Source organism: Leptidea sinapis, chromosome 29 (assembly GCF_905404315.1).
Source record: "Leptidea sinapis chromosome 29, ilLepSina1.1, whole genome shotgun sequence".
In the NCBI taxonomy this organism is placed as follows: Eukaryota; Metazoa; Arthropoda; class Insecta; order Lepidoptera; family Pieridae; genus Leptidea; species Leptidea sinapis.
In genome coordinates, this window is record NC_066293.1 from 1,468,316 (window position 1) to 1,479,930 (window position 11,615).

The 11,615-nt window shown below is 35.8% G+C and overlaps 1 protein-coding gene across 5 annotated transcripts; it reads right to left on the minus strand.

The window, feature by feature from the left end:
- Positions 1-3,547: 3,547 nt before the first annotated feature.
- LOC126973247 (zinc finger protein 239-like) lies at positions 3,548-8,645 on the minus strand. 5 transcript variants are annotated; one of them, XM_050820453.1, is made up of 4 exons: positions 8,575-8,645; positions 5,497-5,619; positions 4,960-5,107; positions 3,548-4,755 (listed from the first exon to the last, which is right to left on the minus strand). In XM_050820453.1, exons 2-4 carry the CDS (start codon positions 5,605-5,607, stop codon positions 3,911-3,913), a joined length of 1,104 nt encoding a protein of 367 aa, XP_050676410.1. In that variant the 5' UTR covers positions 5,608-5,619; positions 8,575-8,645; the 3' UTR covers positions 3,548-3,910. The 5 variants fall into 5 exon arrangements, with proteins under 5 accessions (XP_050676410.1, XP_050676407.1, XP_050676406.1 ...); XM_050820450.1 differs by lacking the exon at positions 8,575-8,645 and adding an exon at positions 8,340-8,568; XM_050820449.1 differs by lacking the exon at positions 8,575-8,645 and adding an exon at positions 8,169-8,315.
- Positions 8,646-11,615: the final 2,970 nt, after the last annotated feature.

Sequence of the window (11,615 nt, forward strand, 5' to 3'; positions counted from 1 at the left end):
AGTCGGTCGTAGTCACGATCCGTCCGATAAACATTATAACGCGCGTCGAACAATTCAGCGTCGTGGATTCCAGGGGATTTTTGTGTTATTCGAACGTTATTATAATTTTAACAAATTATAAATTTAATGCACTTCTAGCTAGTATTTTTTTACGATTTAACTTACGAAACTACTGTTTTGTGAGTTGTGGGTGACTAAAAGGGGTTTTTGATGTGACAGAGTCATGCTGTCGTCCTATGACTACAGTACGATTGGACCAGACTCGTTCGGATTAAGTTCCTCACTCGCACAGAATAATGAAAGAATAATAATATGGGTAGGTGTGTTTATTGGGGAGGATATCTGCTGTCAACGTTTCGGCAATTTCAAGGGTAGGGTGTACTCTCTGGCTGCGAGTAGATTATGAAGACTACGTCAAGGAAGCCAAATTGGCTTCAATGAAGCTAGGGGTCATTAATAGATCAGGGTAATACTTCAAGCTGACCTAGATTCTAGCGCACTCGAAAAGCGCAAGAACACCAGATACTGCCTGTATTGTTGTCACCTCTGGTCGGACGTACCCCAGTATCAGCTAGAACCTAATGCCCGCGTGCAACGCATAGCTGCTCGAATTGTCGGGGATCCAGTGCTCTGTGAACGGCTAGATTATTTGGCGTTGCTGGGAGTTTCCGAACAACTGCTTGACCTGATTCCTGCCGCCGAATTCCGCCACAAATTACGATATCATCTCCACCATCAGGATGTCAGGCGTTGACATAGATATCTTTGAAAATCAGCCTGTACACCTATCTTAAAGCCCGGCAATGCTTCTGTAATTGCTTTGGTGTTGTAAGAGAATGAGGGCGGCGGTGATCAATTAACACCAGGTTTCCTGTACGCTCATTTGTCCGTTTAATAAAACCTGAGTAACAACGGCTAAGTTGATACGGTTTTTAAAAATTAGACTGCTTTGTATTACATAACATGTAAACAAAGCAGTCTAATTACATTAAAAAACGTTATTGTTTATTTCTCCTTTGTTTATAATTATTATCTGTTTACTACTTAAAAAAAAAATAATAATTTAAATAAATTCATTTTCATTTCATTTCATTAAATACACTAATTATTTAAGTTTAAGTAATTTAGTAAGCGTAGTGTTTTAAGGTTTTTTACGATATTTCTAGAAACACAGTGCGCTAAGTATTTAAAGTTAAATAGCTTTTTGAATCGGGTATTATTTCCTTTAAAAGAAGCTATTTATCGATAGGTTGTTCCCTACCCTAAGCCCGTCCGCGTTCTTTCACTTTAGGGCGGTCCGACACGTTTGAAGTCACCGCGAGAAGCGAATAGGCAACATCGCTTGTGTTCTATCCAACAAACGACCAGCGTCTTTGAACTTGAAGCACGCGGGGTGGCAAAATCGCATTTTGATGTGCAAAGATTCAAGTTCATTGAATCATTGAGTGTTGACCCAGTGACCTCGTGACCCGATTGTACAATGTACAGCATGTTAATATTCGCTCAAAATTAAAATTCTACTTTTTGACCTAACTAGTGCACCGATTTTTTTCATGTTTTGTATATCGTCAGCAAATGTTATAACAAGTATGTGGCTACATTTAATTCATAGATGTAAAATACATACTGTATATCATCTGGGCCTTTATTTAAATATTGCTTTATGTTTTCGCCGGTAAAAATGTTTCGATTGCTTTTGAATCTGGTCGATTTTCGATTAAGAAAAGTTAAATTCCCATAATTTTTCAAGTTAATGCCGTTTTTAACATGAACTGTACATTTCAGCACGGAATACATTGCCCATAATGTAGATGGCTTTTTAGTTTTAGCAATCTCATTAATATACGCCAAAAATACTATTTCGGAGAAAATATTCAATGTTTTCTCGTTTTTCCAACTCATAAAATTTTCATACACTTTCATGTATTTTTCTTTTGAATTAGCTGAAAGCAGGTTCTCCATCGCCAATTTGGCTTCTGATCTTAAATCTGGCGGAGTACAATCAATCTCCATTTCACTCTCTAAACCGATGGAACTCATTTTAATTAATATTAAATTTATATTTTATGTAGGTATGTAAATAACAAATCAAAGAGTATTTAATAAGCCCAGCCCGCCGTTTCATACAACATTGCAGGAGCGCTGTAATGTTCCAAATTCAAAAAACGCTCCTGCAATGGATTTTTTTTTTATGTAATAGGAGGACAAACGAGCGTACGGGTCACCTGTTGTTAAGTGATCACCGCCGCCCACAATCTCTTGCAACACCAGAGGAATCACAGGAGCGTTGCCGGCCTTTAAGGAAGGTGTACGCGCTTTTTTTGAAGGTACCCATGTCGTATCGTCCCGGAAACTCCGCACAAGGAAGTTCATTCCACAGCTTTGTAGTACGTGGAAGAAAGCTCCTTGTAAACCGCACTGTGGAGGACCGCCACACATCCAGGTGGTGGGGATGATATCCTAACTTGTGGCGTGTCGTGCGATGGTGGAATTCGGCGGCAGGAATCAGGTTAAACAGCTCTTCGGAACACTCCCCGTGATACATGCGGTAGAAGAATACACAGTGAAGCGACGTCTCTACGCAACGCCAAGTGATCCAGCCATTCACAGAGCACTGGGTCCCCGACAATTCGAGCTGCTCTGCGTTGCACGCGGTCAAATGGATCGAGCTGATACTGGGGTGCGCCAGACCAGAGATGACAGCAATACTCCATGTGTGGCCGGACCTGCGCTTTGTACAGCGCTAGAATGTGGGCCGGCTTGAAGTATTGCCGTGCTCTATTAATGAAGCCCAGTTTCTTTGAAGCCAATTTGGCTTTGCCCTACAGATGGCCACGAAATTGGCAATCGCTCGAGATTTCGAGACCCGGAAATTTTGGAAGTTTTGAGAGGACCGCCTTGTGCCATAAACGATCTAAGGCCTTCGCTATATCCAGGCTAACTGCCAGGCCTTCCCCCTTGCTTTCAATAGCCGCAGCCCATCTATGTGTTAGGTTTTTTTATTTTTGTCCGAAAATTCGATACTTCACGTGTTCTTTTTTCAAATTCAATGCCGATCTTTCCATGCATGTTTGAGAAAAAGAATTTTATTACTTCCTGTATACATACACTTACAACACTCCGGATATTGAGGAACTTGTGCAGTAAAATGACGCCAATAGCACTAAATTAATAACCTCTTTGTGAAAAATGAGTATGACCCAAATAATGAAGAATCAGCAGAGTAGTTGATAAATCTTATCAATGAAATATAAATTTTTGGTTAAAAAGTTCTTGATATTCTACTTGATATTAAACTCGCTAGTTGTGAATAAGTCACTTGTGATGCGACATGTTATGGCTTTGTCATTTCCAGAACCTCTTAGTTAGCTGTCTATAAACGGAACACACGACCAGTCACTTCCGCTTACCAAAGTAGTTACCATAAGAGCTGCATATGTTGCAACCATACACGATGCAGACACTTCTGTCCTAAGACAAAAAATTTAATTGAATTAGTTGTTATGTGATACTGTTCATTCATCATTAAAATAATACAGACACCACAAAAATTTAAACAAAAACAAATTTATTTATATATGTTCTCAATACAACTTAAAACTATACTAATATAATATCATATATGTACAATCGTGAAAGTCACTGTGATCGACACCTTACTTTTAAGTTTAATTCAATTTGTTCAATATTGTAATACCACGGTATAAATAAATATTTTTCATTAATTTGCTACACCACCATAAACCATCTTTTGGTGAAATATTTTTGGTGTAATATTGTAATACCACAGTATACTGTACGTATTGTAGTCAATGGTTCTCATTATTGCACCACCGATTCGGTTTTTGTGTGTTTTCTATTATGATTCTTCAATTAATATTTTAGCTTGAATCTTTTACCACAAATTCTTTCAGGGTTTTTCTTCTAAATGCACCATGTTGTGTTTTTTCAAATTTATTTCAGTGTTGAAAGCTTTACCACAAACAATACAAGCATGTTGTTTTTCTAGTAAATGTGTTGTACTATGCGTCTTCAAAGCAGCATTTTGATTGAAACTTTTTCCACAAATGCTACAGGAATACGGTTTTTCTCCCGTATGTGTTAAGCTGTGTTTCTTCAAATTACTACTCGAATTGAAGCCTTTACCACACACATTACAAGCAAACTCTCTCTGTCCTGTATGTGTCAAATTATGTCTCTTTAAGTTGGAATTGTGACTAAAGCTTTTTCCACAAACATTGCAAGAATAAGGTCTCTCTCCTGTATGTATTGTAGTGTGTACTTTCAAAGAACTATTACGGTCAAAGCATTTACCACAAATATTACAAGAATATGGTTTAATTCCGGCATGCATCTTACTATGTTTCGTCAAACTACCACTGTTATTGAAGCTTTTACTGCAAAGGTCACATGAATACGGTTTTTTTCCTGTATGTATGATACTGTGCGCCTTTAAACTACTACTTAGATTGAAACTTTTACCACAAATATTACATGAAAAAGGTCTCTCATCTGAATGTGTTAATAAATGATTCTGTAAACTATCCTTTCGATTAAAGCTTTTTTCACAAGTATTACATGAATAAGGCTTCCCTCCTTTGTGTATTCTATAATGTATTTCAAAATCTGATGATCTACCAAATGTTTCACCGCAAACGTTACAGGAGTAAACCTTTTCTTTAGTGTGTTTTTCATCTATAATGTCATTCTTGTCACTAGTGTTGAAGTCTTGATCAGGTTTCACAGGTGTTTCTTCTGTGAAATTTAAAAAATAATATTAAATGTTAATAATTACGAAATATAAGAACAAAATAATATATTGGCATTAAAATAAATTTCAATAAGGCTTTGCTTGTGCACATACGGCGATAAGGGGTGCACACAGGGTTGTGGGAGAGGGGTCAAAATCCAGCTTTGTTCACAGTTTATTACATATATATTTCTGAGTCATGACATTACCTTCTAACTCCAATTCTATCTCCACTAGCTCCTCCTTAATCTCCTGTTTTATAAACAGTTCCTCTTGTAATTCATTCATGTTCACAACTTTATTATTGTGATTTACAGACAGATTATAAAATTCTTGATGTAGTGATGTGGGCAGTACCTGTAATATTTAATAACAATTAAAATGTATAATTGGCCGGGAGTGGCCACCTGGCCACAAGTGATAACAAAGTTTGGTTATCCATAAACATCAACAATGAAAAAATCACTTTTGTCAATGCTAAAATTGTTTTGTTATTTTTTTTGGTTAAAATTCACATAAGTATTGGGTTAAATGATTATTTTAAAGTACACCTAATTATTTATTTAATAGAAGAGTAAACATACACATATTGTATTTCATTTAAAATTTAAATCTTATCCATATGCAAAAGGCTGATGTGACAATGTTCTACTGTTCACGCAATGCCGGTACAGGTTGCTAGATAAAAATATTGTTAACAATAACAGGCTGTAATATGGTGTTTGGAATGATTCAATCATTATTACCTTAGTATCCAAGTACTCTTTCATTATTTCTTGTGCTTTGCTGGCTTGTATCATTAGTTTATAGCATTTATGTAACATAGATTTACACATGTAGCACATGTAGACAGACATATCACATATATCCTGGAAACAAAAATGAAAACAAAATTATAGCAGTTCTCTGAGATAAAGTTTAAACAAACATATACACATAGAACTCATAATATGATGGTATTGGTATGTGAAACCTCAACCAATACAGTCTTGTAAAAAAAAAGGAATCCCGAGAATGTTGCCTACTTTATAAAACACCAAATGTATATAATTTGAAACACAAAAATGATACCTTGCTACAGTACCAATATGATATTGGTTTTACGATTTCATATGTATGTTTATTTGATACTCTAATAATGAAGAAAAACAGGGTAAGAGCTCTACACACACCTGTCAAGATATTCAAATGTCAAACACACAGTGTTTTCTCACAAAATAGGTGTACAGTAGTGAATAGACATTAACCCCCTTATTCATAATAGTCTGCTAACTTAAAACATTGCTAATTCTCACTCTGTCTCTTATTCTATTGACCTAAGTCAGAATGAGAAAAAACACTCCTTAGCGGCTATTTTAAGTTAGCGGACCATTATGAATAAGGGGGTAATTATATAAAATAGTTCATGAGTCCACATTACCCAGACCTAACAGATTAATTAATTCTTTGAGACATACAAATTTAAAACATAAATTATATATAACTAAGCATCAGAAACATAAATTGACACTGATAATTAACTGTTCATGTCAACATCACTTATATAAATTGAAATAATCACATACCCACCACAATAAGACACAAACCCTAGTCTTAGAAATAGATAATGTTGTTCAACTTTGTTGCTCAACTTCTATTCTGGTTGGCACTCTAATCATTAGTGTTATGAGCGTTTTAATCTACCTGCCTTAAACAATTTCATGACCTTCTTTATCAAAACAACAAGCTCGCTCATTTTGACATTACAGGTTGGTTGTTATGCTGTGGATCCATAACTCAACCATGCCAGGTCTGTCTCACTCCCCATGAAATTGTAAGTATGTTTACCAGCCAGTCGGAACTCAACCATGCTGATCAAAGTCTTAAGTCAATACACAGAACACTTTTGTCAATATGATAAACTCTGCGTAATCAACGGTCTTAAGGTCTTATTGCAACCTCCAAGTACCCGGATGATTTAAAAATAGGTATTGTTAGACCGATTTATAAAAAAGGTGACCACGGCAATTGTAATAACTACCATCCTATCACAATATTATCTTGCATCGACAAAATAATTGAGAGGTATATTGCCGATGAAATAAGCACTTTTTTAAAACAAAACAATATCATACATCAAAAACAGTTCGGATTTCAAAAAGGAAAGAGTACCTCTCATTTATTGTGTCAATTTGCAAATGAAATTAATGACCATTTGAATAATAAACTTCATGTGCTCGTTATTTTCATTGACTTCAGATATAAAAGATTTGAGCAGACTGGTATTCGAGGCCCCTTGCTAGAGTTATTAAAAAGTTACCACACACATAGAAATACAAGAGTTAAGATTGGAACCGACTACTGTAACAATATTGTAACTGATTGAGGAACTGCTCAGGGCTCGATAATCGCAATGAATGAATACCTTATATGTGTAAACAATATGTGCAGGTTATTCAAACACGGTTCCGTATGCCAGTTTGCTGATGACACGTGTATAGTTGTGGCTGACACTGATATTAAAATAGCAGAAAGAAAACTTCAAGAAAACTTTGACTCTATGTGTCAATGGTCTCACGATGTTGGTTTAGCCATTAATGCGCAAAAAACCAAGTTAATGTGCATAGAATCCCCTCATAACAAATCTTCATATAAACCTTTGATATTAGCCCACTGTCACGACTGTCAACTCAATAGTACAAGTCATAACAGCACAAACTGTACACCACTGGATGTTGTGAAAGAACATATGTACCTTGGGATAATTATAGACAATAACTTTACGTGGGGTCCTCATATAGAATTTGTATGTAATAAACTAAGGTCAATACTTTCTAGATTATCAATACTTAAATAAAAAATGAACTACAAAATCTTGAGACTACTATATCTTGCCCTGGCTGACTCTGTTGTTGGATACAGGTTGTGCTGTTATGGCAGAATGTATAAAACATATTTAAAAAAAATTCATAACTTACAAATAAGATTACTTAAAACCATTGTGCCTAACCATGTTAAATATAAATTTACTAATAACTACCAAGAACTATTTTCCTATTGTAATGTCATGTCAATACACTCTAAAAATAAGATTCGCTATTTTAGTTGTAGAATATAATAATACATATTGTACTGTTAAGAAATATGAAAGAAAACAAAATATGAGGAAACTAGCCTACCTAAATAAGTTTTGTCTACCTAAATATAACAATGTATATGGTAAAAGAACCTGTAACTATGTATTACCTTGGATATTAAATACATTACCTAATGATCTAATAGATATATATCTGCAAAAGAAAAATTTCAAAGTAAAGTTAAAAAAATACTATCTAGAAGTTAATAACCAGGAATACCTATGATGTTTATTATTAATAATACTACTATATGGTATATTAAGTCTTAAGTAATTAAAACAATTATTGTAATGCGAACTTACCGCTCGCACATAAACCTTAGAGGTTTTGCGAGTGTCTTTATTATTATATATATTAAGATAATTTTGTTCATTGAATAAATAAAATAAAATAAAGCAGATTCCGAGATACCACCTCATTGCCCCCTCTTCCCTCATCAGAATTTCCTAAACAACTTTATCCTAGATACTTACAAGTTTACAAGTAATTTTGTCGTACACTTCAAGTAGGTTTGTGTCATTTATGCGGTACATTTTAGAGTTCATATCTAAACATATCCAACACGGGCTATATAACATGTTTATTGGTATAAAAGCGACATAAAATAATAATAGGTATATTCTCAATAATTCTTTTAACTATTACTTTAATAAGATATCAAAACATTGCTATGAAATATGAATGTATAGATATTAGATAGGTATATACCTACTGGTCACATAACAATACTGAAATTACTGAATACCACAGAACACTAACTCTAACGAATAATGATCCACTGTGGTTAGCATTAAGGCTTAATACACATGACTGAATTTAATCGTCAGTCATTACTGAACTTAGAAAAGTATAGTCGCATTCAGTAAGGTAGCATCCTAAATTCAGAACCAAGTGTGGTTTCTGACTCACTAAATCTGACTGACTAAATCATTTAGAAGCCTAATTAGATACGCATTTAGGAAGGTGTAATCGCATTTAGTTAGTACTGATTTCAGTCGCACGTGGTTTGTCGTCATGTACAATGCAGGGCCGATCAAGGGTTTAGAAAAACCCAAAAACGCTGTGGGGAACTACAATTGCGCTCGTCATCTTGAGACATAAGATGTTAAGTCTCATTTGCCTGGTAATTATACCAGCTATAGCGCCCGTCAGACCGAAACACAATGCTTCTACACATTTTCTGCTTCACGGCAGTAAAAGGTGCCTTAATGGTACCCATAATCTACAAAAACAAATTTGGAATTACTTTCAATGTCAGCTGAAGAAAATTTCAAATAAACCTACATTGGAGTGCTTAGGACATATCAAAAATGTGAATTCATTTAATTCCCAACACAATAAAAATATCTTCAATTAAAAATGGTTTAGTGTGAATACGCTTTTATCTAGTCGGCCTCTTTTGGGGAATATTGCGTGATTGTGATTGTTAGTGTAGTTAATGCCTTTCTCACATTCTCCAATCATAGAGCAGTAAATATTGTGATTCAAAGAGTATTTCGCCGACAGGACGATGTTTTTAACCTAAATGTATGCATTAGATAGTTTCATTAATTGGATTAGAATTACCTATCTTTATTGGATACTTACATAACTAAAGCAAACACAAATGTATAATTAATTTCAATATCATCTTCATGGCAAAATGAGAACATAAATTGCCTCACAGCTGCAATGAATACTACCTAGGCATTTAACTATTATCTTATATTATGTCACATCTACGTTTTTCATCTGTTTTAGGTCAAAGAGAGTTCAGAAAAACACACACACACAACTGATAAGGGTTGCGGGATGCATAGTTTTTGGGGAAACTTAGCGCTTTAAATATTGTATTAAAATATAAAGCTAATTTATTTCTGACTTCAATAGTCATTTGAGATGACCTAAGAAATGTCTGGTTCAAAGCATAGTATAAGTACCCATAAAGTTTCATCATGTATAAAGAATTATGAGGTTGACCAGGAGCATCTATTTTCCATACTTCTTTATCCTCAATTTATTCGTATGGAAGGCTTTTTGAATATGGCTGCTTTAGAATTTTTTTGAATTTAGAACGTGAAGATTGTGAATGATGAAGACATGTGATATTATTTAGCATTTTATTAAAGAACTGCACACAGAGAAAAACAAACGAATTTTGTATTTTACTGGGTCTCATTTTCGGAATAGCGATTTTATATTTTATTTCTTGTATTGGTGGTATGTATTTTGAATGTATTCATTCTTTCTATTATAAACTATACATATAGTAACATAATTGAAGCGGGAAGCTATTGTTAGAATTCCTATGTGCTTAAAGTGATTTCTAAGGGATTTTTTAGAATGCAGATTATAGACGGTCCTAATCGCCTTTCTTGCAAAACAAATATTGTTTCGATATTATCTGCTTTCCCCCATAGCAAAATTCTATATGACATAATGCTATGAAAATAACTGAAATAAATCAATCTCGCTGTGTTAGTATCAATAACATTCTTAATTCTTCTGATAGCAAAAGTAGCAGAACTGTGTTTATTCGAAATTGAGATTAGCTCAATATGAGCTTCCCTTAATTTTATACTTAATTTAATATTATACTTCTTGATATTTTTTTACATTTCTTAGGAAAAATTCAATACATTTTGTTTTGCTCGCTTAATCACACTTTGTTCACATTCAGCGGAGACAAAAGAATGTGGCCTTAACTGTGGACATTAGTCAGAGGTTTACATTTTTGGACTTTGGACAAAAAGATTCCAACAGAATCCATTGGTTTATCGCACGGACACTGACTATACGATATACGTGCGACAAGCCGAGTCCTTGCCTCCAGCTGAGGGGCCTGCACCGTCAGGGGAGTACCGGACTACGCCGGTGAGCTAGATCAACCAACCATGACACCTACGGCCCTTGCTCTTATATATTTGTTTCCTAATAAACATACTTTAAAGGCTGGTACGGGTAGTTTTTTGTAACCCCCGCCGTCGCATGCTAACGCTACTAGTAAAACGCCGGGCGGTGTGGGTAATGTGGAGAGGGCGAATGGTCGCTTCTCTCTGTTTTTAACCGGAGCGCTTTTTTTGAAAGTACTCATGTCGTATCGTCGCGGAAACACCGCATAAGGTAGTTCATTCCACAGCTTTGTAGTACGTGAAAGAAAGCTCATTGAAAACCGCACTGTGGAGGACTGCCACACATCCACACATCCGCCGCAGATGGTGGGAATGATATCCAAACTTGTGGCGTGTGGTGCGAAGGTGGAATTCGGCGGCAGGAATCAGGGTAAACAGCGCACTGGGTCCCCAACAATTCGAGCTGCTCTACGTTCTACGCGGTCAAATGGGTCAAACTGATACTGGGGTGGGCCAGACCAGAGATGACAGCAATACTCCATGTGTGGCTGGACCTGCGCTTTGTAGAGGGCTAGAATGTTGGCCGGCTTGAAGTATTACCGTGCTCTATTGATGACGTCCAGCTTCTTTGAGGCCAATTTGGGTTTGTCCTCCAGATGGCCACGGAATTGGCAATCGCTCGAGATTTCGAGACCCATTATTCCGATACCTAACCTCGCCTAGCTTTAAGGGAAGTGTTGTCGAAGAGCGGCGATACAGCAAATGGGGTTTTATTAGTGGTAAACGCGCAAACTTGAGTCCAACGAAAACAGAGCTCGCCTAACAGTTTTCTGTCTGAACTGTACTTCAAGCATAGAGCTCTGACACCGCGGGATGGTCGGCGGTGTTTTTCCGTTGTCTTCAAGAGTCAAGTTCAAG